Here is a 27,698-nt window from a genome sequence, read left to right on the forward strand (position 1 = left end):
ACACTTTTTGAAGTGTAAAGACTTGTTTCAAGTGTTAGAAAGTGAAATGCATTCTTTCTTGGGTCAAATGTCTTGTCTCATGTCAACCCCAACATTATAACTGAAGATCTCTTCATATTCAAAACCTGAACATTTTATTTTGCTTCAGTATGGTGATTTTTTTTTTTTTTTTTCCCAAAATGGTGCCTGAGCTGAAAAATACTTCTAATGGCACAACATTAAGACAGAAACCACTGTAATTCAGAGGCTCTGGAAAGATATTTATTGAGTATCTTTTCAGGACTATTGCACGCACCATATCCTTCAGAGCTAGTTAATTTAAAAACATTGCAGAATACCCCCCTCCCAACTAGTTAAATAAACACATTATTAGGCTATTAGAGTCCTATTACTGTGCCTATAAAGAATGGAAGCAAGTAAAAAAAGTGTAGTTCAGCAAAATTAGTGATCATATACAAATAAACATCTTAAAGTCACAAGATGTTAACAATATCCATACTGCACTGTCCTGTTACAGTAAACTTATTGTCACAGAAGATAATGAAGACATAAACAAGACACTGAACAAAACCAGACAGCGATTAAATTTGCATAGTAACATAGTGAAGGCAAAATTAACAACAAATAGGACAAAAAACCCCAACGAACCAATAACACTGCAAATAACCTGTCAAACATAGTGCAATTTTACCTTCTTAAAAAATGAGAAGAACACAACGATCTTCCCGTCCCTGAAACTACAGTGCTCTCTACCGGGTACACCAAAAATGGCTCCACTCGCTTCTTCAACAAGTCTTGTGGAGTCCATAGTCATTCCCATAGCACCCACATCATCAATTTTCCAGATTTTATTCTGAGCAGGGAAGTATTCTGCCCTGCTGTACACAGGAATTTCCCATTCTTCCTCCTCTAGAAACCCAACAGGAATGGTCCTTGCAGGAAAATAATCTGCTTTGCTTCCTCTGGATCAAATGGCCCTTTGAATCTCCAGGTCACCTGCTAGACATTGGTGCACAGCGTTCAGCAGGACTGCACCCTGATTCTGTTCAGGCTCCTAGCAATTCAACAGCACTGGGTGTTGCTGCTGAAAGTGATACACGCACAGAAGAAAACACGGATCATCCATCCAGAAATGTACCACTTGCTTAGAATCCCCATACTCTGACAGGCACAGGACATCACGAAACCATGGAGAAACATCCTTTGCAGTTAATTCTGTTATTCTCTACTCATGATTCTTCTTCCCCATCAGTGTAGATGCTCAGGTAAATAAACACTCTTATCTATTCTGACTTTTTTTTTTTTTTTTTGCTAAGTGCTGTGGGAAAGAGACCTTCAGGTGCAGTGCAGCTACATAAAACCCAATGATGATACTTGTAGAGGAATGAAGCTGGGTTAATTAGTATTGATAATATACAGCTGTGGGCTGGCTTCAAGGGTGGCGGGTTGGCTGATGTAGATAAGGTGCAGCTGTGGCTGGTTCTGTTAAGAGGTTGGGCAGCCGAGGAAGAGAGAGCAGCTAAGGAAGAGAGAGGAGAAAGAAGCAAAGAGAAGAGAGTGAGCATCCCATACATGAGGAGAGACCAGGAGAAGGCAGCAGAGGGACTGGCATGAAGAGTATGATGGTATGAGACGGTAGAAGACCTTGTTGTAGCTGGCTAGTTTGCAGAGTGCTGTGACAAATACTGTCAAGCTAATTGAACAAGATTCATGTAAAATAACATTAAGAAAACATCCACTACAATGCAGAGTCATACAAGATGCACCTCATCAAATCAGGGGAGTGAAATCTGCACAATCCTGTCTAAAACAACAGCGCTCATTTCTGCATCACCCTGTACCCGAGAGGCAGCAGCAGACCTTCAGGCAGCCCCACCTCACAACCCATCCCCGCACGCAGCGTTCAGCTAAGGGAAAAGCAGAACAAATACCTCCAAGTGCAAACTGAAAAGGAAAAGCAAGAGCAGCTGCTTAGGATCCTATGAGAGAAGAGTTAATGGAAGAAATGACACAACAAAAAGAAACTACAGGCTGAGCAGTAGCTAGAAAAATGGAGCAAGGAAGTAACTTAGGATGCTGAAGCAAACCTTTTAAGTAGTATCTTTAAAAAACAGAGGCTTCCTCCACAGGTGGAGAATTGTGGCTACCAGAAGAGTCATTCACCTCCATGCAGGAGCTGAGATGCGTTCCCAGGTCCCAGAGTACAGACGCAGCCTGTGTAGGCATCACATCACAGTGCTAAGTGTCCACCTTTATCGTGGTAGGCTAATATTCAAGCTACAGATCCACTTCCTGGTTAAATAACATCCAGAGGCTGAGACTCCTTTTGACTCAAGATAGGCACAGTTTCCGGAGCCTTTTACTTCAATCCTGTAAGGGGGAATGAAAGACACAGTTAACTCTGACACCCACAATCAAATAATGCAATCGAGCAAAGGGAACGACAGGGGTCACAGGTTCTCTGTGTACAAAGCCCAATCTACCACAGGCCAGGCACTGCAGCTTGTGCTTTGATGAGGACACCACAAAGATTGTCTTTTTTTAATGGCCCCCCAGAATACAAAACCTAGGCCTTGTAGTGCTCCTGCATCTTGTCTAGTGGTTGCTTAATGTGAAATATACCCTTAGAGCAGAGACTGGAATTCAGGTTTGCCCTTCTCAAGGATGCTGTGCTATCAAGACTGGCTCCACCTTTGACTTCTGCATCTTTCTATGCAGCTAAAATGTTCCAGCAGAAGATGTGAAACAAATGCCTCTCTCATCTCCCTCTTCCCCAGAACTGAATGTGGCACTGTGGTTAAGGGGGTGGTGGAAAACAGGAAGCAAACTGCAGTTTCCACACCGCAGGTGTCCATATATAAGAGGTAAGGGTCTCCTTTCACTTTGCTATACTGGTGCTGTGAGCTCCCATCTCACATTGCTTCTGAACCTGGCTTTAAAATTTCTCTTCTAAATTTCATCCACCAGTTTTAACAATGCTATGTGAAGTCCTTACTGTTTTCCATGCTCTCTTCATAGTCATCCCTTCAACACCATTACAGCTATTTCTTTCAAGTCACTGTCTGTATCTGTATTAGTTATTCTTTCCTACTCCCCTACAATCCAGTATCATCAGCAAACCCGCTCAATGCTGACTTACAGTTTATTGTCTAATGCTTTCCCGTTTACCCAGAAGAACTCTTCATTCCTTTTATAGAGTCCAATCCACGGGTCTTGCTTTGTTATTTTCACCATAAAACTCTGTAGGAATAAACCCGCATGAGAAAAGAAGCTTTACATGTTCAGTTCAGTTATCCAAACACAAGTACCTTGATCCAGGGCTAGGAAACAAAACAATGATCTTGCCTTTCTCCCAGAATAAACAATTTAAAAATTAAATTCATAGACTACTGCAGCGTCTGGATCCTGTGTGATCCACATAACTGAAAGAAAACCTACAACTCAATCAGAAATCCAATGGATTAATTTTGCGACAGGATCCCGGTGCAGCACTCATATCATAGTGACAGAAACGCCAACTAAGAGAATGCAAGTATTCTACTGAATATTAGGAACTGTGTGGAAATATGGAACTACAAGTGCATCATTTTACTGTCTCTCCACCAGAAAGTCTTCAAAGAATGATGAACACCTTTGCAGCTAATGCATTTCTCCATCACTGTGTTCATCATACTGATCTTTTATCATCAGCTGGCAAGGATTTGTGGAATACATTTTAGAGATTAGTTAAGGAAGATCCCTGCTTCAATGTATGCAACAGAATTGACATCTGCACCCAGTACACCCATTACACAGGTGCTTGTGACTGACCTAGAGACAGGCTGTTTTAAAATACCAGGTCTGCAACAGATACGGAAGAACATATTCTCCTAGGTCTTTGTGCTGGTTGGAATCTTTCCTAATATTGTAGGATAACACAGAAAAAGATGCTCCACACTGTGGTAAGGATAACTATCTCCTAACTCCAAAGGTCAAGATTAACATATCTTCCAACTTGGTTGTCATTAACCTATTTTGCTAAGAGAGAACAGTTGTCTAATTAAAGAGAAATGAGATGCAACAGTGTTTATCCTGGTTGCCTTCAATGTGAGTATTTATAGCTGTAAGCAGCACCAAATTTAACTCACATAATCCTTGGGCATTTTTTGAAATATCAACTGCTAAATCTGACGTTTGCTGTTTTCAGGGAGAGGGGGCACGCAGCTTTCTGCAAGCTGTGGCTTGTCACAGCCTCTGCATTGCTTTCAAACTGCTCAGCTTAAGAGGCTGCAAGAACACACTAGGTCATTGCGCAGCTCCCTAGAAGCGTGATGAGGTGAGACCAGCTCCCCCCCCCCCCTTTTGTTCCCTTACCAGCTCCTGATGATTTTCAATCACTAGGAGGGAAGCATTGTGCAAAGAGCAGAGGCTCTGACTGGTGTTCCATTCGGCCTCACTCTCTGACAGGTAGTAGCATTTCCTCTGGAAATACAGCCAATCCGACGGACAGAGTTCCAGGGAAGGAGAGACAGGAAAATCTTTGGCCGAAGAATGGTTTACTGCAAAAAGACAAAAAAACAATCTACCTGTTTCTTTCAACTAGAAAAGGTTTCTGGAGCTTTTTAGCTTGCTTTCTGACTGCATCATCCAAAATCATCTAACCATAGCATTATTACTTCTGCCCAGCAGAAATAATTATTGTAAACTAATTATACACTCTGGCTCCTGTACCCTTATGGTTGCTGACATACCTTTAAAGCGATGATCAAGGGCAGGTTGGCAGGAGTAGCTGAGAAGGTAACAATAACGTTATCTATCCTCCAAGGACTCTTCCGCAACATAAATATTTCTGACAACTATTGTTTTCGCAAGTGTTCCTTCCTTGCAGCTGAACTAATAGCTTTGTGTATTACAGTGGCATTTTTTGAAGGACTACAGATTGGTTGCAAAGAACAATCTTCCATCTGTTATTTGTTTTCTTGAACTTGGATTCAAGATCAACTGTGAGGTTATACACTTGAATGACAACAGTACGCTAAGGCTAAACTGAGCACTCCTTAACACCACCAAACTAGTGGAGTCATTTCTCCAGCACTTGAGCACAATTTTAAACAATATGTCATGAGACATATTTAACTTTATTTAACTTTGAGATAAGGTAAGTTCTGAATAAACCTCTGAGGTTTTAAGGCGCTTCTGACAACCCAAAAGTTTAGTAATTTCCCCGGCTGATTTATTTACACACTTACCAAACCAAATACACAATATCAAAATGATAGCAGCAGTAAGAACTCCAGCAACACCTCGCCATAACCAGATATTTGAGAATAGACCTGAAAAAAGAAATGTCAGGAATTAAGAAACCCACAAACCTAAAACAAAACCCCAAACACAACCAGCTGTCAGGGCAGCAGAACTCAGGACCCATGAAGCTGTTCCAAAAAAAGTCCCTTTCCGTGGAAAGCAGGCTGGGAGCAGAGCTAAAGACTAGGAAATGTGTGACATTTAGGTTGTTGTCACAAAGCTATTTAGCTAACAGGAACTCTGAGTTACTCTGAATTTTAATTACATCATCCAAAACTGAACCTAACAGTGAGGTAGTTCCCGACACTCCAAAGTGATCAAAAAAGAAAGGAGCAGGGAACAATTGAGGGTGAAGGCAGTAAATCCGAGGTTGACCTGACGCCTAAACATGGCACAGATAACAGAAATACGACACAGTCACCAACTCTGGTGCCTAAGACTTCTCCTGAGAATATCCAGCGTTATCCCACAGCGCCAGCTTTACAGAGCCTCCTTTTCTTCCGTGTCCCCTCCTGGCGCCCGCAGCGCGCTGGGTTTGGAGGAGGGAAGGTCCCCCCAGCCTGCCACCACCGTGCCTTGCGCCCAACTGCGCAGGCAGCTGCCGGGGGGACCAGGTGCCTTTGAAAGGCTGCAAAAGGAGGGTCCCCTCCGCTGGGGGTGGCTTTGCTGCCAGCACAGGGGTCTGCCCGGGCAGCGCCCGTCCCCGTGCGGAGCCACAGCACACAGCTGGGCTCATCTGGCCCCCGAGCACGAGGGGCGCGCCGGGGGATGCTGGCACGGCGCTCATCTCCAGCCGGCCCCACACCACGCCGGGACCCCCGGGCATTCCTCCGGTGGGTCCCGCAGCCCGGAGCCTGGCGCCGCCCGCTTCCCCGCCAGCCCCTCGACGGCGGGACCTCCACCGGATCGGCCCCTGCGCGCCCATCGCGCCCTGGCCAGGGCGCTCCCGGGACGCCGCAGGGCAGCAGCCGCCGCCCCCAGCCGCACGGCTCCGGTCCCCGGGGCTGCGCAGCGGCTCTGCCCCCGACAGCGCGCCCGCTCCTGCCTCCTCCCTGCGGCGGGGTCTCCTGGCGCCCCGCCCGGCTGCGTTCCCCCCGCCCTTTGCCCTTCACCTTTGCGGGACCCCGCGCCCCGCTCCGGGCAGCCGCTGCCCCCGCCTCGGTGTCCCATGGGTGCGGCCGGTCACGGGTCCGGAACTGCCGGGGCGGCGGGCGCGGGGCTGGCAGCGTGCGGGGGGCGGCCGCAGCCGCTTCCCCCGGCGGCCCTGGGCGGGGGGCGGCGCACGGGGGGCTCGTCACGCCGCGTGGGCGTCGCGGTGAGGGGCGGGAAGGGGAAACGGGAAACGGCCGTGGGAGAGCTTGGCGGCCGCCAGATGTGGCTGCGGGCCTCTGGCATCAGCAGGCGGGTCGTGGGAGGGAGCCGAGGCGCAGGCAGGAGGCTCGTGCTGCCTTTGCATTTAAACGTTGGCTGCTTGAAACTTCATCGCTTTGGGAAGCTCGGCCAGTGGTTTGCCTCACCCAGGAAGCCGTGAAGCCTGATGGATCTGACTTGCCAGCTGCGGGGCTGGAGGTGTAGCAGAAGCTGTAGCGCTGCCCATAAGACAGGGCCGTGTACCCCAGGAGCGTGGGGCACGGTGCGGATATCGCACCCGGTGGGTTAAACACAGGAACTGGTTTACTTGCAGCAGATCTTGGCTGGGTTGCATGCTCAAATAGCCAGAGGAACACGGCTCTCTTCAAGTTAAAGTGCAGGCTCTGTGCGAGGCGGATGAGAAATTCAGTGATGGTTTATGTAAAACAGGCATCCATCAGTACCCCAGGAGAAAACCTGAAAGAGAAAACCATGAGAACGGAGCGTTACACGTTATGTAGCCGGTTTCCTGGCAGTCTCCAATCACTGTGATTGTCAAGGAGTTTGAGCAATCAGTAGTCAGTTGCTGAAAATTATCTCCAGGTGTTTATATTTACAGGTAATAAAGAGCCATATAAACTTCATACTTCCATAAATTTGAATTGACTTGCAGTTGATTTTAGCCTTTGTGTGCATTGTTTAAGCAATGGACTGGGAGAGCTGGACAGGCTAGCATGCCCAGTATGGCACTTGAGAAGTAACAGAAAGGCAGAAGGGTGAAGAGGAATTCAAAAGATACGTGTGAACAAGGCTTAAAGCACAGCGGCTTCAGGGAAGTTAGGGAACTGAAGATTCCTAGGAAAGGGAGAATGAGAGAGGGAAGAGATGATGGATCTAGAGCGCACAAGCTGTAGACAGTTCAAGAGGTTTTGCAAGGTTTGAGTCCAGAGGGGCAGAGAATGAGATTGGGGAGTGGAAGAAGGGCAGCGGGGAGGCTTGATACCTGTTTCATATACAGCAGATTTTGCATACAAGGCGATAATGGAATACAGATGTATACATAGCTATTACTCTAAGAACAGGTTATTCAGTGTTTATTCACGCCTCAGAAGTGGCTCACTCTCTTGCCATTCAGTCCTGCCTGTCACTGAGGTAAAAAATAACTTACTGTAGCTTGTAACTGCAGAGAATTCACAGGTACCCTTTCCACACTTCCCCACCCACTAACACAGAAGATACTTTTGACAGTTGCAGGCCATTCTCCAGGCTGACAAAAAAACCTTGAGAACCTGCAACACAGTTGTGAATCATCTGGTGCTCCAAAACAACTATACTTACTGACCCCCAACGCTTATAACTGGGACACTTGACCTTCACTTTCCCTGATCGGTTGGGCTAAGACACCTCCAGACCAAAGTGTAAGCAGCCTGCTGCTGTTATAGAGGGTGTGTGATTTGGCTGGCTCCCACCACCTCAGCTTAACGCTTCAGTGAGGGAGGGCTGCTGCTGAACTGCCCACAGACTACTTGGGCATTTGCACCGAGTGTTCAGGCTGATCTTGGAGGAGGAGAGTTCATCCTCATACCTGAGCAGAATGCAGTGCACAGACTATGTGCAAGAGGGACACTTGTCCGAGCCATGCTCAGCTACTGGCTCTCCTTTCTTGTGCCTTACCAGCCAGAGACATATGGACCTCTGCAAAGGTAAGTCAGCAAATTCCTCTGCACAGGTAACTCCCATGGACATCACTGGAGGCTGCTGGGGTGCTGAGCACAGCTGTTCAGAAAAGGGAAATGTTTATTTTTGCAGGAAAAAAATGTCTCTCGTGAGGCGCTGCAAGGGCCATGTATTTATTTTTTTATATGTGTATCATGAAATGTTCCCAAATTTTATAAAATGAAGATTGAAAAAGAAGGTAGGAATTTCTTGAAGGGAAAAGGCAAAAATACCCTCCCAACTAAATCACTGGAGAACTACTTTAAAGTATTGCCATGATGTAGGGAAGAAATGCAAACATGCTAAGTAAAAAGCATGGCATTTTACAAAAGAAGTTGTTTTGTCTGGGAAAAAAATGGCTCCTGCAATACTAGGAGTCTCATGGGACTGACTCAAAAAGTTACGGTTGGATTCTGTGATGCCACTTCCTGCTCGCTGCTACCACAGATAATCTTTGATTACCTTTTATCACCCACTAACATGCTCTGTCTAATTTTTCTGAAGAACTGTGTTCACGTTATGCAAGGAGAAATCACCGCATGTCAGAAATTTAGAGGCAGAGTGTACAGGTAGGAAACATCCGCGCTGTGGTCACAGCAACATACTGCAGAGATGCTTGTGTTTGCCGCTCAGCTCCCACGCTAGTAGCAATCTCGCTGTGATGCACAGGCTGGGGTGGACTCATTAACTCAGCTCTTGGTTGACTTTGTCAGTTCATCTCTACCTTCCTCCCCAGGCAATGGAAGAACTATTAGTGAGTTCAAAATTTTTAGTTAGACCTTGAGGAATTTGTACCCCAAACAAGATATTGACTTCTGATATTTTGGGGTGCTTTGGAAGCTCTCATAATGTCTACGTATATCAGACAAGTTTTAGTTTCTTAAGGTCCCACTGAAGCGGGCCAATCCATTTATTAGAAAAGGAGCTGCGTTAATGCTGCATTTTTTTTTACGTCTTTCAAAGCTAGTAACCCTCCACTGATCCATTGATAAGTACCTCTCATGCAGCAAAAAACATGGCTTACTTGTAATGTTTCGATAGTCCTGCCCCCCAGCCCCCTGATCTCAGTATGCCTCTGTACCATAGGAATCCTGCCAGCGAATAAGGAGGAAGGTACTGAAAGACGTGCTTTCTGCTTTCTATTCCTGAAGTTTATTTTTCAATAGTACTGTGTTCAACTGAACAAAAATGCATTTATTTCTTAATAGTTTTAAAATTTTTACTATTCTAGTGCCTATTACTTCTTGAGGTGATATATTTTCAGGAGGATATTAAGAGGTTCCTGCAGTTCCCAAAAGGAAATCGTTAGACTGGAAAGCTTATCTTTAAGTTGCAAATATTTCTGTTGTATAACATGAAGCTAGTCCGATGAGTAAAAATAACACAGGAAACGTCCATGTTTTAGACAGTAAAATGAAAGAAAAAGGTGAAGGGTGAATGTAGCAAAAGTAATGTTGAGTGGCTTATGGGACATCATCTGTACTTCGTAGTTTTGAACATTAAAATGTTAGTTGTCTTCAAAAGTATTTAACAGAGGTATTAGCAGGCTGTATTTACTGCAGAGTTAAGTCAGTATTTGAGAAGTACTAAGCATTTTCGAAGTGTCGGCTGGAGAATGCTGAGTATATCAGACAACTAGGTCTTTCACACCAACCAACCTCACCCATTCAGCTGCAGAAGTCTTGCAAAACATTATTTTGGAATGTTTTGGAATGGGAGGCACAAGATAAAGGAATCCAGCTACGTTATCAGCTGTGATTGTGTTTTTCGTGAGGCTAGTATTCACTAGGATTGTTCCTTTTTTATAGCACTTGTGCATTGTTATTATGTAGTAGAAGGCATAGCCCCCATCTTCAAGAACTGACAGTTTTAAAGCTGAAAATGTCCTGGGGGAAGACAGAAATAAGTAGGAAGAGCTGGAGTACAGAAGAGAAAGCACCACAGCATTGTAACAACATGACAACATTTAACACTAGTAAGCTGAAGAAAACAGATAAAAATATAAAAGTAGGCATGACAGGGAGATTAGAGTGGAGACATGATGTAAAGAAGCTTATTTGGCTTTATCTACAGAGTCTGATGGTCTGGCCATCGATAACGATTAGTAGCTATACTGCCTGTAAATTTTATCTTCCAGGAAAGAGCAGAATTTCTTTATAGATAATATGAGATTCACCATAGAGCAGATATCACGTTTAACGCCTTGAAAAGTCACTCACCATTTGGAGCCTTTGCAGCCACAAACCAAAAAAGGTTCCAAAACCCCCCAGCTTAGGTTTTGCCAGTTGAATCTGGTGTCATCATGTCCCCTGTGCAGGTAACAGGCATCAGAAGTTTCTCCCCAAGATGTCCGCAGGCTGTGCATCTGCACCAGGAAGCTCTTAGAGGCCAGAAATGAAACGAGACCATGCAACTGCATCATCAGCCAGAAACCTCCACTGCTTCTACTGATAGGTCCATTCTTGACTGAAGAGGAGAAGAAAGAAGTGCACACATGATCACCTGTGACTTTTGAAGTGATGAGTCATCCTGACATGGGCTTGACAGAGCTACTCGACTCAGTTTCCTGCTCAGCATCCTGTGCAGTTTTCTCATGGCTGCAGCCAGTGGAGCTGAGCACCTTCCATCAAAGGCATGAATAACATTTGGACTGCTCAAAAAGGTTTCTTTTCCTAATCTGCATTAGTATAACAGCTTTTTCTTCCCAGCATTGCCTGATGTAGTGCTGAAGGTACTGTGGCAAAAAGTACTGTCCTCCCTGGTGGACCAAAGCAAGGGAACAATGAGAAGTGCAGTAAGACACCTGCATAGGGTAATGGGTCTGCAGAGAGATCAGACCATCTCATGGTATGACAAGTATGTGCTAAGAAGGAAACCAATATGCTATTGATTTATATAAGCCCTGTGCTATTGCCAGCACTATCCTTCACCATATTCTTTATGTGTCCTGTAAGCCTGCTGCTGTTCTGACAGCTGCTAATTTGGCAGTACATCATCACCAAACTGTCAGTCTGGCAGCAAAGTCCTTTTCTTGCATTGATACATTTATAATTTAGAACCATATAAATTTTTTTCCATTGCACAGTAGTACATTGGCTTCCTTTTTTTTGACACAAAATGTCACTTGTCATTGTAAGGTCAATTCACATGTCTTGTGTAGGCATCTGGATTTCCTCACTATCTGTTGAAGTCCTTGATCACCTAAATAACCCAGGGTAGCCTGAAATCCTGCTGTGTCAGTAGTTTCTTCTTCCGGTCCAGATAATATTAAATTAGTATCAATATTAAATACTCCAGCAACATAACTAGATTAGGCCTGGTGGTGGATTAGGCATGTTATGGAACTGACAGTAATCTTTATTACATAAATATTCAAAATCAGAGTGAAATGGGGAAAAAATAATTGGCGTGCATAGCATATATGAGTACTACTTGACATATTTCTGTTTAGAAAACTTTTGTTCGATGAGAATGGCAAGATTCTGTGTGGTAAATACTTAGAGCAACAGGTATCTTTGCTGGGAAGAGCTTGCAGTCTAAATAGAAAAGGTCTGCATAAGGCCAGAGAGAGAAATGATCATTATCCCCATTTTATGGGTGAAAATGTGCAGAGGGCTACAGTCCTCATGGCTACATAGGAAATCTACAGGCAGTAGAAAGAAAAGACACAGGTAGTAGAGTGTGGTGCTTAGGTGCTGGCTGGGGTTAAACCACAACAAGGGGTAGAGCTTCTAGGCCTTTGAGTCTATAGTGGTGCTGGCTATAGAGCCCCTGGGTCATCTTCATCGCATTTGTGCTTCCACAGTGTCCTCCCCCATGAGCTGGCCTCATTGCACACTTGGCCATACGGTGATACGGCTGAAAATAGAAGTGAGGTAGCTGAAAAGCAACTGTTGCTCTGTTTGAGCTGGTTTGGTTCCCTGATTTGGGTCGGAGTGGAGAACGGGCAGTGCCCATCGCACAAGAACAGGGCCACGCAGCTGGGGAGGGTGGTGAGGGTAAGCTCTTTCAGCTTTCATAAGGAGCACTACCTAGAACGTATAACCAGAGCCACAGGCTATTGCTCTGCAATATGGGTGAGTCAAAGCACCAACCTTTGAGTCTCACACCTTTTCTAGCCACCTGCATGTAGTTTTTCTGTTCCCTCATTGCTTCGTCTCTGTCACTCATCTGGTTGTGCTATAACCTCATGCAGCTTGCTAACACAGGAAAAGAAGCACCTGGCTTTTTCTGAGTTAATCTCCTGAGGTGGTCAGCTGGATCGACTTGTAGTCAGATAGGAACAAGAACTGCCTCAAGGTAAGTGGCAAGAAGGGGGGAGAACATAGGATTGCATGCACAGGACCTCCTCTTTTTGGCAGCAGTGACCTGTTAAATTAGGTCCTAATGTGAGATGTTAGTCTAAGCCACTTTACTTAGTTTCACACTTTAACCTCTGTTTAAGTAGGAAATTGGGGAGGGGGGAAAAAAAACGTGTTAAAGAATCAATAAGATGCTCCTGCCTGTTCATTAACTGTAGTCTGGGAGTTGTTTCTTCTGTTTTGTTTTTTTTTTTTTTAATACTGGTTGCTCCAAAGGCAGGTGTTGCTCTGAGTTTTGATATATAAACGAGGTAAATAAACATGATGTGGATGTGTTATTTCCTGGCATCAAAGCTATAGCTTGAGCTATATTGTGTCTAGATCACCTGGGGACATCCAGGTCCAAGGGAGAAATTGTCTGGGTCCTGGTCTCACAAAGTTAAGGTGAGTCTTTTCATCCTGTTCGGTATTTGAGGGACAGAGGGAGTATGTGTCCAAAGCGTGCTTCAGTTTTCATGGAAGTTTGTTTTTTTTTTTGGCTTGTAAACCCATTTGAGGCAGTGGCACTTAGCAATGCACCCATCATTGCCATTGTGGTGTGAGTTTCAGATGTCAGCTGCAGCTTTGCAAAGTGTGGCACCAGCGAGCACATCATTACCACTTTGAACGGCCCAAGTGCTAGTTTGCTGGGTGGGTGATTTCAGAGGGGCTGGTCCAGCCATCAAGATGCTTGAGAGCTCATTGTTTGGAGGAACTTGAAACACTTTTATCCTTGTAAGTTGTTTTCAGTACTAGCAAATCAGTGTCTGATTTTAGCAAGAGGACTGGTTCTTTGTTTGATGGCATCTTTTTTTAATGGGGTAGTTATGCCTTTATTCAGTTTGCATTCTGCTAGAGTTGGAAGACACTCTTTTCCTTTTTGCATTGGCAATGTTGTGTTTCTTCCAAACAGTTAAAAATGTGTTTTGTGACTTACAGGCCATAGATCACTTATGTAAGTCAAATAATAATACTGTAATAAACCAGTTGGTCAAAACACAATGGAGTTTCTTTCTCACTGTACTTGTCTCACTTGGCTGCCAGGGAATGAGTGAGGCTGTGTGTTATTCCAGCTCCCTACACTGAGATCTTTAGGGAAAAGTACAGGATGTTGTAGGTCCATCTGTATTTTGTGATATAACTTAGAAAAGTACAGAGACTGTATCATAGTGTGTAAGAATGTGGACCCATGCTTTCTGCATGGAATAATCTATTTAATAAAATGTACCACAATTGTGCTAGGCAATGAATAGAGCTCTTAGTGGTGAAGAATTGATTTGTGTGGGATGTTTTGTGTTTGTGTGTGTCTGTTTTGCTCAAGATATATATCCAGCTATGTTCTGGAAAAAAAACCAGAAACATGCCTAACCTCAAAATGTACAATTTCTGAAATGCTTCTGAAAGTTTTGATCCATTTTACTGCACATTGATGAGTCAGTGATCCTATCACTGGAAACTTTTTAACAAGATCTTTCCCCTTTTGTGTTCGGAAATTGTTAAGTTCTTGTTGTTTTACAAGGACCCAATCTTGTCTAGATTTTATCATTCTGCCTATGTAATCTGCTTTCACATTAGCATGAACTCAAACTATTTTTTTGAGTAGATAGTTTCTTGACTCATTCTGGTAGTTGTAAATAAGACCTGGCTGAAACCAAAGCACAGAACCATAGGATTTTTATTCTATTTGCTGTGAATTCTTTTCTGTAATTCAGTGGCAGTAGTAAGGCACAGCTATAGATAGGGACATGAATGGTGTATGCCAGACCTTGAGATTGGTATGCTGTCACTGAATTGGTCCAAAATATAAATAAGCTTCTTTCTTTACCATAAAGTACTGATGCATTTACTTGTACAAAAGATTGTCTTTCTATACCTCTGACCCACTGTGGTTGGGAGGAATAGGTGAGTGGCAGCCCAGCTGAGGAGCGGTAACCCAGTATGAGGAGCTTCTGTGAAGTGGCATGGATCATGCACTGTAGAAAAGAGGTAATTTTTCAGATTTTGGAGAATGGCAGATGTCACAGATTCTTTTGGGGTAGACAGTAGTGGTGTGATCTTCTATAGAGATAAGATTCACCAGGTAGGAGCTTGTAAGAATGCAAGTTTGTGACTTCCTGTATGTTCTTAATAATGCAATTCTCTTTGGTCAACAAATGAAGAAACCAATGAGAAACACCACCCAAGTGAGTTCAAGTGATCTTCCAAACCAGTGAATGCAGGGTATTGCCTGAACATCAGTGGAAGCCATGAGTGACAATGTGATCTTCAATAGGTAGTAGATCAGAAAAGGTTCTTCCTGGGTGGAAAAATAAAAGGATTTTTAAATCCTTTTATATCTTGGTGTCATAAACAGCTGAAGTGGTGAGAGAGCTTGCAGCTCCCCATATGCACACTGGCTTTCTTACTCTTTGGATCCCTCTGAGACTGGATTTACTCTGTCAGTTTAGAAAGAAATGATGCATTGTTTTCTTGGGTTTCTTTTCTTTGGGTTTTGTTTTTTTTTTTTTCACTGAGCTGGTGAGCTGTGTGGGCTTCCTACAACTCCCTCTCAGTAGTGGGGACCTCTTGGACTGGCTCATGCCATTTCTTGAATGTGTCTTTGTCTTTTGTATAAAACTAGTAACAGAGCATGACATTCACCTGTAGAATTTCTAAAAGGATGCTTGTTTGACTCTCCTGCTGAAAAGTCATAGCTGGTTTGCAGATGGATGAAGAATTGTTTCATGTCCATTTATACCAGTGTTCGGACAAGGTTATATGCTCACAGAAGAGAATCTGGGAAGTCTTGGACTGTAGTCTAAAGTGAAGAGCTGTCTTCAGTAGTAATTGCAATAAAACTAACTTTCCCTGTCTGCAGTAATAGAGTCTGGAAGATTTTTCTAGTCCTTGCTCAAAGCCTTGTCATTGGGCAGAAGGTATTTGTCAATTTTGTTTAACTGCAGTTTACATTATCAAATTCTTTATGCTTCAGACATAGTAATTAAGATTCACCAGAGAGCAGGAAAGTCAGACAGAGTAGATTCCTGGCAATTACATTCTACAAAATGTTTTCTTAACCTGTAAACAGATGAGACAATTACAGTAAATAGGGCTTAGTATGTCAGAGCTTTCGGCTGTGTAACTTCCATTTATTCAAAGATTTTAATAGTAAGCCAGAAAAGAAAGCTGCTTTAAAATTTGGCAACCATGGTAATGCTTTCAGCATTTTTTCTCACCTTTTATGGAATATTCAGTTGCTTCACAAGCCTGCTTGGTGTGTCCGAACTTCAAGGTGCACGTACACCAGCTAGCAGACCTCTCTTTTATTCTGAACACACTCACTCACAAGCAATCATATCCAGGCTCTATCTCTTGAGTGGATGGTTTTATTTCTTTCGTGTTATTGACTCAGGGATCTAATTTGTAGAGAAGAGTTGGTGTCTCGACATAGCCTCACAGTTCCTGGTGATCAGCAAAAAGTATTTCACATCCCATTCTCATGCACTCCGCTCTTTCCGTGTGCTGTGTAAGCAGCTGAGGTGCTCTGGATTAAACTGGAAGCCAAGGGCCTATATGCTCAGATACTTCTGCAATGTGCAAGGGCTTCCTTGACGGATCTACGCAAGCTAGGACTGTCTAGATGTGGATATTTATAGAATGCACTATGAGGATACATTACATGCAGCATGAAAGAAATTTAACCATGGCAGCATGGGGCAGTGTTTGAGTTTGCCCTTCCTCTCTGCTGGGCAGTGCTGCTGTGGCTGTATATGGCTTGTGAAGCTAGCTGTGGCTTTGGCCGTAGATTATACAGTGGGGTTCTGGATTCTTTTAAATCCAGCTCTATTTACATCTTGCTATTGTGATGGACAGGTTGCTTGCAGAAGCTTTGAGCAGCCCCTGTGCATTGTTTTTGTTGTCAGTGAGTCAGCGCAGATCCTGGCATCTGTATGTCTGTTCTGAAGAGTGTCCTAGGAATTAATGGCTGCAGCCTTGAAAAGAAGCAATAGGGAAGTACAGAGACAATGGGAGGTGGCAACAGGGATGAGGCTTCATGAGACAGATTATACTGCGTTTTGTAGAAAGCGCTAAATAAATGCACAATGTAAGAAACAGGAGGTCGGGGCAGATACCCTGTGTGGTAGGCTGGACATGACTGTATCAGTCAGCAAATGCTTGGTGGAAGAAAGGCTGTGAGTGTCTTGGTAAGAATCACAACCAAGGGATTTTCATTTTTAGGAGGCAAAGTGAATGAAGGCAAGGTTCTAAAAAAAATAATAAAATAGTTTAAAAGCCCAGAAGCTGTTGTACAGAGGTAACCAAGCAACAAGGCAGTAGTCTGCCAACAAAAAGCAAGTAGAGCAGAAAGTGGATGAACAGCAGCCAAACCAGAACTGCACACAAAACAGAGAGAAAAAATCAAATCTACCCAAAAACAAGATGGGGGAAAAAAGGTGTCTCTGTGTGTAAACACATACTTTTTCTCTTTGTGCTGAAAGCTGAGTACAGGTCTCTCTTCTTACACATCTGAACTGATTGTGTGCTCTGAATAGCGTATTCCTCTGTTTTCTTTTAAAGGATGAAGCAAAGCCCAGGACCCTGTGCTTCAAATATTCTCATACCATGGTATTTATTTTTTTACAAGCAATTGTGGAGTCCTGCAAGAGCTGCATTTTGATTATCCAGGTGCACAGTGCAACTTGCTTCCATCCTGAGTTACTGACTTGAACCTCTCCCTACCCAGCCCATGTGGCTGTCACAGAGGAGAGTCAGATGGCGCAAAGGACTTGCAGGAAAAGCACGCAGGGGAAAACAAGTACATGTGATTTGTGTCTAGTTGAGTCAAAATGAAAAAGAAAGCTTCTTTTCTCTTACCATGGGGTCTTTTGTCTCACTGTTACAGCTTGCATTTAGCTTTACATGCAAGGTGGGTGAGCTAAAAACCCAGGAAATTACAACTGAGAGACACGAACAGCAGCAGCACCACATTGAACAAAGGAGAATTTGCAGGAAACACCTATTGTTTTTAAACAAGTTCAGGCAAAGAGAACCAAATGCATTTGTGCTAGAAGAAAGAAATTCTGTGATCTCCTGGTGTGTAGATGTGTCAGGGCAACGTGACAGAAAAGATGAGGGTATCCATGTACCACATGCTTTAAGCTAATATCAGTTTATAGAAGGCTGTGAGGGGTTCCAGCGGAAAGATTACATGAGGTTTGTTCCTTGTATCCCTTTAAGGAAGTGGGTTTTGGCTCACAATTCTCAGAGAGATAGTCTAGTGTAACAATTTTGTATTTAGGAAGGTACAGCTGAGCTTTGGTTATATGTTTTCCAATTGGATCTTACTCTAAAGAAAAAGCAAATTGGGAATAAGTTGTGAAGATCTGCTTTGTGGAAGGCTAAGATTTGACGTAGTTTTGGCTCATTTTCTGATAAGGATAGAAAACAGAAAGCCAGTCTTTACCTTGGATAAACTAAGAAGTAAAGGAGAAAGCAAGATGTTTTGCTTCTGGCTTCAATTTGATGTGCTGGTATCCCCTGCCAAATTGCCTGTCAAAAGCAAACGGTGATCTCCCTGCTTAGTGCTGTTTGTCTGTGCTAATGCTCCATTGTCCAGTTTAGTAGCAAGTGTGTATACGCCAAGGTCTGATTTTCTCTGAGAACTAAATATGGTAAAACACAATATTCTACTGAACCCTTCCATTTATTCAATTCACTTCGGTATAAAAGTGTATGACTCCATGAAAATTCAGCTTCATATTGTAAGTGTTTTCCTCAGAAGATAGAACAGCTGTACCTGAGTTCATGTTCTGGATTTATTGCAATGCATTGAATAAACATGTGCTTACACACAGTTTTCTGCCAGTAAGACTCAGAGATGTATCAATTATGTAACTCCCACTGAAAATAAGAGTAAGTGAAAAATCTGTATTTGTTGATCTATTATGTTTTTTTTTAAATAGGGAATAATAGTTCTGTTTCCTGCTAAAATGATTCAATGATGCCAAAAATATTGATGCAGAACCGCTATAAAGAAAAGGTGTAAAAAGCGTCGGCTATCAGCAGCGCAGCAGCAGTGAGAGCTGCAGCTGCATGCGATCCCATAACAGCGAGCAGGGCTTGTCTGAAAGGTGGGTACCCTCGGGCTGCACCACCCTGGGTGCTTGCACCTGCGTGTCAGTGGCCTGCCCTACCCTAGCTGTGGGAATATGTCCTCTCTTCTTGTCCCTGTCCCCATTTCTCCACCCTACAGTGGCACATCTCTTGCTGTGTGAAATTACTTTTTCTTCCTCTTCCAGTCATGTAACAAAGAGTTATCCCTTGTGCTGAGGCCCTTAAGGTCCCTCCCACAGTGATGGAGACAGCCTTGCCAGGCTGCCCCTCCAGAGCTGCTCTTCTCACCTCTTCATCTCCATGTACCCCAGCTGTACCCCACCAAGTGGTGGGACCAAGGTCCTCACCCACCTCCCTGATGCCTGACCAAGCTAGCCTCTGCTCCACCAGGACAAGCAGCATGGGCCAGTGAATCCTGGCCACTGTAGGGTCTCCTGCTTCCCTATCTGCTCGGGACTCCAGGGCACATGGGCACTTTTTGCTGTGCCCCTCCCCTTCCATCCATGTTCAAGCTCCTGTCTCCATACCCACTTCCTTTGTGGTTGCCCTCCAGCTAGTCATTCATTCTCCTTGTGTTGCTTTCTGTTCGGCCCTGGGGGGACATGGCATGTTGGATAGAACTGGGATGCTGCCTGACGCTAGTAGGACAAGAACTCTCCCACGGGGCTGGCGTGGAGAACTGTGGTGTGCCATTGGCCATGTTTTGAAGGTGTTTCCAGGAGAAGCTAAGAGAGCGGAGCTCCACCAAGGGCAGGGCCTGAGCCTTATAAATCGGGAAGGCATAAAATGTTTGTCTTCTTGCCAAGTCCCCTCATGTTCTGTCACTCTTTCTGAGGTTAAGGGTCCTCTTTCCCACCAGGGAAGTCAGTCACTGAAACCAGCAGCTGCTGGGGCTTGCGTCTCGCCTCCTCCCAGGCAGCAAGTAAATGCTTCCCTCCTTGCCACACTGCTTTCCTTCACACAGTGATGATGCCCCACTCCTGAGGTGATGCTCCACTTCCAGCGCCTCAGGACCATGGTGGGAGATGTAGGGAAAACACAGATGGCTGTTGCTTGGACTACTGGTGTCTCTGCTAATGCTGGCAGCTCTGGTTAGTTTTGGTTTCAGGTCCTCATGTGAGCTCAGCAGAGGGGAATTCCTTTCTGAAGTGGAGGAGGAGAAGGGCAGGAAGGAGGGCCTCACGTGCAATCAGCTTGCAAAGTGAGGAATGAGGAGGCTGGAGATGTTGGAGAACACCCTGCACTGCTCATACAGTTTTCAGCAAGCTGCCGGGTGACCTAGTTGCTGGGCTTGCTAGTGCTGGGGGAGACGAGAATATTTATTTGGCAGTAAAAGGACACAGTTTAGCACCTCTTACTTCTTTTTGCTCTCATAAAGCAAAGTTGCTTGAAATTTTGCATGCCAGATCTTTGCAAAAAGCAACATTTTTGAAGAGTAATGAGGCACTGGGTACTGCAGGGAGCAATATAGAGTGGCAGTACCTGTGCCTTACTACACCTCATTGTCCATGGGGAACAGGCATCTTGCACCTTGGGTTTTGGAAAGGTCATTGTATTCTCCTCACAGCCTCTCCAGTGTGGATGGACAGACCACTTCAGAGAGATTTTCACACTAAGAACAAAAATCTCCACAGGAATTACATCTAGCTCTTATCAAGGGCTCCAGGGCCACCTGTTTGCTTCCAGCTTGTCTTGCGTAGCAAGGCTGAAGTGAGGGACAGACCATCTGAGAAAGATCAGGACACTTTCTGGTGGTCTGTGCAGGGCTGTTGCACTTATAGTACTAGCTGTGCTTCTTGCTTCTCTGTGTTGATATCAAAAGCAGCAAACAATATCCAGTGCATTCTTGATATTCAATCACAAGTAGATAATACTGATATTTATCACTAAGGAGTTTTGCTGTTGCAATGCTTGAATGGAATACATAGTTACTTATAATTACTATTGTAATTTAATCAAAATTTTAGATAAATGAAAAACATTTGCTCCCAGAAACAATTCCACTGGGTTAAATTACAACTATTAATCAGTGCTTACCAATCTGACTGAGGTTTCCAGCATGGACTTGAGTTGAAGCCAGGGACTAAACCAGATGCTTGATATCTCAAGTCCTGAACTCAGAGTCTGCCACTAGTATCAGTGTGTCTGTGAATGCAAAACAACAAATGTGTGATGTAGACTGAAAAAAGAAGTATCAAGAGGCAAAATGGTATGCCTTTTGTAGCAGAACAGTTTGCAAAATTACGCATTGTATTTCTGTTTGTTTTTATGGAGCATGATTTCATCATTTCTGATTTCGTGGTTTGCTTCTGCAGCAAAGAATGATGGATTTTGAAGAGGAAACTAGACCCATTTCAGATAATTATATTAGTGAGTCCAGTTCTGCATTACCTGCAAGAGCAGGAATGACAGATCTTCAAGGACCCCAGGTACTTCCTGAGCTACCTGCCCTGGCAGCCCAGGAGACCCACCACATCTTTGTCAGTTATAGTAACATCAGTTCAGCCTGGGTGAGGAACCTTATCCAGAGCCTAGGAGCCATGATTCCTGATCTGAAGGCCTGTTATCATCGAGGGACTTTAACCAGGTAAAACAATAATTGAAAACATGGTTGAGACTATTCAAGAAATCCAGAAAATTGTCTTAGCCCTCAGTCCTGACTTTGTCCAGAACAGGTGGAGCCCTCTGAAAGCCAATCTGTCTGTCTTCCAAGACTGTTTAGAAAGGAGGCCAGTGATCCCCATCATGTTGGTGCCCTGTTTAGTGGTGCTGCGCATCACCTGTTTGACTTACATTGACACCAGTTATGTCCGCTGTTTGGATAAAGTTATTAAGATCATTTGTGCTCCCAACCACAAGATTAAGACTGCCACCATGGTTCCTTATAGCTGTCCATCCATTTGCAATGGGAAATCCCTTCTGGCCTGACCTGCAGTGGATGATCAGGTCATTCCAAAAAGGAGAGAAAGCACATTCAGTGAGGCACTGCCTGACCAGCTGAAGATAGTCAGTGAAGATACTGAGGTCTGCAGAAAGGCCATCCAGATGATTAATGAGGTATCCTCTAGGGTATCACCTTGTTCATCAATCAGTATCATCTTCAGGATATCAGCTTGCCTGTTAGGAAGCTTATATTTGATGATTGCTATCTTCTTATTTGCTTCATTAGGACGGGACTCTGGTGACTCCTATAAAACTTTCCTTGACTATGTTATGGTCTTAGCAACTTTGTTTACCTGTTCTGCTTTTGTTAATTGTACCTACAACCACAAAATCAAATCAGTTGATGAGAAACTTCTGGAGATGTCCTAAGTTGCTGGTGAGGCCAAATCATTGCTGATAAACAATTCCCTGCTGGTTGGCCATGATCCCAGAGTGAAGCTCCAGTTATTTTACATCTCTCTTGCAGGGTGCAGAAGGCACTTCTTGGAGACTTTTGAAGAGGGAGAACCCTCTACCAAAGAGATGTTCCAGTGAGCCCTGCACTATTTTTCCTCTGATCACGCCCATTGTGTAGCAAAAGGCACTTCCAGTTCTACTTGGGGACCACACCAGGGCACTGGGATAAAGGACCCTGGTTTTGCTAGTTTGTTTCCCGTTATGTGGAAGAAGGGTCCTGGCTCTGGGATCTTTAGTGATTCAAAAAGCCCTTTGGAATGCATATAATAAGGTAAAAGTGCAAGCTAGTCTATTCCAAAGCTTTAGCAGTGGATCTTTGCACAACAGAAGTCCCTGTACAAATGGCAGTCTCTCTGCCTTTGGGAGCTGCCCTGGAGTTTCCATGTGAGGATTCGTGGTGGTGACTCTGTGGGATGCTTGCTCTGCTATTGCCTATGCACACTTGCTTACAAACTGTTTACCTCCCCTTGTCAGCTATTTTAGACTGTGGAAGTAAATGTTTGATTCCCCCGGACTTTCTGATAAAAAAAAAAAAATTATTTGTGGTGCTACTCCGGTTTTGATTTGGGGTGGGGATTTTTTTGTTTACTTTTGGAACTAGAAATGCTAGAAGAATAAAATCTGGTCTAAGGAAATCCCACTGAAGTTCTTCATGTTGGTCGTGGAATTGAAGACCAGGGTGTGTGTTTTGTCCCCACAGAACTGGGTTGGTAAGGTTCAGAACTGAAAGGGCTATTTTTATTTTCTGTTAAATACATGCGAATAAAAATGGCAAAGATCAAACAATTTGATTTGAAGTCACTTTCAACTCCAGTTACTGTGGGTTTATTTTCATGCATCTTCTGATATCACATAGACTTCCAAGAAGACTAGGAGGAGAATGCCTGAATATCTGATGAAAAGCTAAAGCATTCTTATATATTTGCAGAGTGTTTATGAAATTGGATAGGTTTTCATTACATATAAATACTTTTTGAAAAAAGGGCAGCCTTTCTTCTTTGTTTCCCTTTTTTTTTAAAAAAAAAAAAAACCCACAACTGTGAATCATCCTTTATTAACAACTTAATGATAAGAGCTGTTTAAGAGTCAATTGCTTTTACTCAGGAAGATTTCCATAGAGCATGGTGGAAAGGGCTTCAGTAAATCAGGAAAAAAATGAAAAAGGAAGGTAAGAGGGGTTAGTGCCTTTAGCATACTCTGTTGCTTCTGTTTTTACACAGCTAGTTCAGTGTACTTTCAGATAAGTAACTGGAATACATGAGTTACTGTGTAGCCTCTGAGTTCTTCAGGGCCTCATGGCATGAAACCCTTGAGGTAAAGTCACCACACAATTGAGCCCATGAACTGCACAGAACTCCTGTTTCAGCGCAAACTCTAAGATGAAGAAGGCACCGCCCAGCCTCAGAGATTTTCTGGTGGAAAAGGAAGAAATAGAAGAAACTACATTGTCAAAGAGATCAAAAGTAGAAGCTCCAAAGTAGCTGAAAACCACAAAAGCTGCAATGAATCTCATGGGTAGTTTTCTTAGGCTATCCTCTGCTGCGACCTGTTGGAGAAGAGCAGGAATTTGTCATCTGTCTCCACAGAAATTCTTTGGATAAGTATGATTGGTTTTTACCTGTTTCTACTCAATATGATTTTTTTCCTTAAGTCCTGAAATCCTCTAGATTTTGGTGATTTTCTTTCGTGAATGATAGTGAATAACAATGGCCTTTAATTTTAGAAGTCTTAACTTTGATGTGTCTGTCTTCTAAAGACCAGCTTTAAAAAGACATGTAAGCAGCCCTGAAAACTTTATTTTCTCTCAGGGCACAGAAAGTTGGTGGCCACAAATGGTTGAATGTGACTGGAACATTCTACGGTGGCTGCTGAGAGATTTACTGACGTGCTGGCACCATTCAATAGCATGCAGATGTGGCATGTGGAGAAAAGCTCATTTGTAGATTGCTTGTAAGATATTTGAAACATTCTAAATCAGGAGGCAAAAGCAATTTAAATGGGTGTATGGTGCTCCCTTGACTGAATGCTATGCTCACAAAGCTGGTACAAGACTCCTTTTTTAATCTACTCTACCGACATATCTATATGTGTATTTTACTACTTATTTATTGTTTATCTCCTGTAATGCCTGATACTGAGTATACAAATGTAAAATGGAGGACTCAAAGCACTCTGTACAGGCTTGATTAAACACAAATAAATATGATGCAGTTGGGTTTAGAAAATATATCCAATGCATGGGGTAAAATGTCTTCCATATCTACATCTCTGGTGTATGCAGAGAAGAGGAGCTGAGCACTGCCCTAGTAATTAAATGCCAGTGTGTGTGTGTGTACACACACATTCTTCTTGTCTGTAAAATTCTACATTACTGAGTCGCTATGCTGTTCATTTAAGGAGTTATGGGAATGTATGAAGAAATCAATTAATTATTATATACTGACAACCATCCTTGTTGAAATTATTTTAGATGACATCTCATTTAAAAGCCACAGCAGTGTAACTCCTCAACCTCCCAATCTTCTTAAATATCTACAATTCAAACAAATAGATTTAATTACTTGTCACTTAGGTTGTGCAATCATGATCATCATTGAAAGTGTAACTTTACATCCGGTATCCACATTAAAGTTCTGTTCTTCATCTATTACAGATCTTATGCTGGCACGATAATTTTCTTTTTTCTCTGTCACCTTGATGTGACAGCCCCTTTTCAGTGAGGAAGAGTTTCAAAAACCCAGCCATACTGTCAAGGTACGTCCCGTTTACTGTGTGACCGTGGTACTCCATTGAGCTTTGCACAGGCCAAGTATTGTGGACATTTAGCTGGTAAGGAGGTCTGTTGATGAAGAAATGCCACCAGAAGAGGGGGCAATGAAATTGCAGAGGGAAATATTTGTGGCAAAAGGGTGTTAATTTTGGCTGAGGACATTTTCATTCTATCTTGCGTAGCATAGTTTCACATCTGGGGCTTCCTCTTTTTCTATTAGATGAGACTGCGTTGGGGCAGGAGGATGTAGAAGGTAACTGCCTGCTAATTTCTGTGGCAGGATTAAAACCAAGAAATGGCTGGAATTCACATGCTAGGCTAGAAAGTATCTTCTGAAACAAAAAGAAAAACTGTGATGGCTGAGCCCACTTACATGGGACTATCCCTCTATGGGAGCTAGGAGGCAATGATTCACACAGAGCTGTGAGTAGACCAGAGGTGCCTCTTCTCTAACCCCTGAGATGATGTGAGGTTCTGTGCAGAAACCCACGCTGCAAGGAAGCAGTGGCTGTGGGTGAACGGGCACTGTGCACAAATCAGGCCAAGGATGTGGGCAAGTGTCAATAGTTGGAGTTCATAAAATGAATTCAAGTGGTTTCCCGGTGTGGGCACAGCTGAGGTGGCTTGATGACATCCTAGTAGTGTGTGGTTGGGACAGTCCCAGGGGGGGAATATGATGAGCACTGTGCATCATTTGCCTAGGGCAGAGCAGCAATAGCTCTTCCCAAGCTCACCATGACACTGTGGGCAGTCACTATCTTCTCTTGGACAGGAAAGGTTAAATGCCCTGAAAACATCTGCTAATATCTGAATGTTTTTATAGATATTAACACTCTCCTAGGTATCGTTGACCATGCTTGTATTCGGTTCCAAAGACACACCCTTCCCAGGAACCTTTAACTTCATGAGAAGAATGGGACAGGCAATGAGGAACTGGAAATGTTCAAGTTGCAATGAAGTTCTGTTGCCCTTCTCTCTCTCGGTAATAGCTGGCTGCTGAAGCAGCCGCTCTGCACTAACAAGCATGCTCTCAACCGGAATTGCTGCCATGACCCTGCTAAGACAAGCGTTATGTGCTTAGCACGGTGGAGATGACTTGCAAGTGGTTGGCAACGTACCCCGTAACTCATGCCTCTGTCCAAAACAGCACCCTGGGCCTTGAAAAATAAGGTGTTTAGTAACATGGCACCTCAAAAAACACCTTGGCTAGTTTTAAACTGTCCACAGTCTCCACCTCTAGCTCCATGGTCTCCATCTCTAGTAGATAAATCTAACATCTTGGTGATACTAGAAGTGATAAGTTTTTCTGATTTAGTTTCTGATTAGCACCTAACTTCCTTAATCTCCAGCTGAATTTCCCTTTGGTGACTTCATTGAAGTATTTTTGTCATAAGGCTACTTTTTCTAACGAACGTTGCTGATTGCCCCAATTAAAAAATGAAAACAAAAGTATGTTTCCAAAAATATGGTACTTCAAATCTGTTGGGTTTTTTCTTCATACTCTGGGGTTGTCCAGTTCTCTAAAAAGATAAATAGATGTACATAAGCACTCACAAATTCTAGAAGCCAAATAAAGGCCTAGCTTCGCCTTTTGTTTTTTGAGATGAACGCTCAAGAAAGAAGGTTCACACATTTTTAGGCCTTTATAGTGCTGAAAGCTTTAAAACTTTAATCACACAGTCATAGCTACTGTAAAGTCACTCTGCTTTGCAACTCACACAAGAATGAAAATATGCTTTACAAGTATAAGCTGCCTTACATCAGAGCTACATTAGGGAATAACAACTGAGCAATCTGCATCAAGAAAATATCACACCTAGGCCAAATAGCGATACTAATTGCAACATGAAGTTCAAGTGCTGGCTTAATTGTAGGAAGCCTTTGTCCCACTCACTTGTGCTCAGACTCTCGTCTAGGACCAGGAGGAGCAAGAGGGTCTGTAAGAAAATCCTACCAGTCAGGGCCACACCAATAATTTCTGTTCATATAGAAGGGTCCCCTAACAAAGAAAGTTGTAGGTGAGAGAGCAAAACTGGCCTTTTAAAAACAAAGCCGGTATCAACAGACACTTTTAGAAAAGTTTGCTCCATCTATAACAAAATAAAAAACCAAACAGTAACACCTATCATTTAAGTCTCAGATCAATAATTCTGTTATTTGTAATGCTGATATAAGGAAAAAAAGCACATTCTTGGTCATGTTGAAAGTAAGTATACAGCCATTTCACTGGAACTTAGTAGCACCTCCACCAACAGAGATTAGAAACTTGGTAGGGAAATTACCCTTCCCCCTAAATACAGCCTCCCTATATCTCAGTTTGTATATGCTCATTAGAGACCCGCGTACTGAGTCTGGTAATTTCCTCTCCAAAGATTTGGTATGTACTCAACTTGCTCAAGCATAAGTTACCAGGACTAGGAAAAACAAAAGCAAAACCAACTCCAACCAACCAACCAACCAACAAATCCCTGTATGGATGAAACTTGCATTTCCTATGCTGGAAATGATCCTTCCCTCTCTCTGTGGTTCTCCTCCTCTTCTATTAGCTGATCCAGCAGAAAAGGAAACATTGGCTTTTTCTTCTTTTCAGAATGGCACCTCCTTAAAACGGAATATGGGCAGAGCTTACTCAGCAAACAGTTTTAACCAAGGAAGGTTTTCAGAGGGTTAATGTGTATATTTGTGTCTATGTGTAAGCATTTTCTCTTCAGCGTGTACTCAGCCACTTAGCTCTGCTGATACATTCA

The 27,698-nt window shown here is 43.4% G+C and overlaps 1 protein-coding gene and 1 long non-coding RNA gene across 5 annotated transcripts; one reads left to right on the plus strand and one right to left on the minus strand.

Moving 5' to 3' along the window:
- Positions 1-239: 239 nt before the first annotated feature.
- Positions 240-10,723, minus strand: LOC114017761 (C-type lectin domain family 2 member L-like). 3 transcript variants are annotated; one of them, XR_008732342.1, is made up of 7 exons: positions 10,569-10,723; positions 6,396-7,110; positions 5,229-5,312; positions 4,354-4,538; positions 3,140-3,240; positions 2,088-2,370; positions 240-1,054 (listed from the first exon to the last, which is right to left on the minus strand). XR_008732342.1 is itself a non-coding variant. In XM_055710998.1 (6 exons), the coding sequence occupies exons 2-6, from the start codon at positions 6,451-6,453 to the stop codon at positions 2,253-2,255; spliced, it is 546 nt and encodes a 181-aa protein (XP_055566973.1). In that variant the 5' UTR covers positions 6,454-7,110; positions 10,569-10,723; the 3' UTR covers positions 240-2,252. The 3 variants fall into 3 exon arrangements, 1 of the variants encoding a protein (XP_055566973.1); XR_008732341.1 differs by having other exon boundaries at positions 240-1,519; XM_055710998.1 differs by having other exon boundaries at positions 240-2,370.
- A 4,813-nt stretch (positions 10,724-15,536) lies between these two features.
- LOC129736134 (uncharacterized) lies at positions 15,537-27,029 on the plus strand. 2 transcript variants are annotated; one of them, XR_008732344.1, is made up of 3 exons: positions 15,537-24,131; positions 24,835-24,935; positions 25,793-27,029. It is a non-coding gene; the product is annotated as an uncharacterized LOC129736134 (long non-coding RNA). The 2 variants fall into 2 exon arrangements; XR_008732343.1 differs by having other exon boundaries at positions 15,537-18,799; positions 21,098-24,935.
- Positions 27,030-27,698: the final 669 nt, after the last annotated feature.

This window comes from Falco cherrug, chromosome 5 (assembly GCF_023634085.1).
Source record: "Falco cherrug isolate bFalChe1 chromosome 5, bFalChe1.pri, whole genome shotgun sequence".
In the NCBI taxonomy this organism is placed as follows: domain Eukaryota; kingdom Metazoa; phylum Chordata; class Aves; order Falconiformes; family Falconidae; genus Falco; species Falco cherrug.

Bases quoted from the DNA above. Each gene is read 5' to 3' on its own strand.
- LOC114017761 (XM_055710998.1), bottom strand. From the start codon at position 6,453: ATGGGACACCGAGGCGGGGGCAGCGGCTGCCCGGAGCGGGGCGCGGGG. The intron at 4,539-5,228 runs GTAAGTGTGTAA...GTCTTTTTGCAG, and splicing joins GATATTGTGTATTTGGTTTG to TAAACCATTCTTCGGCCAAA. The intron at 2,371-3,139 runs GTAAGTCAGCAT...TCCCCCTTACAG, and splicing joins AAAGCATTAGACAATAAACT to GATTGAAGTAAAAGGCTCCG.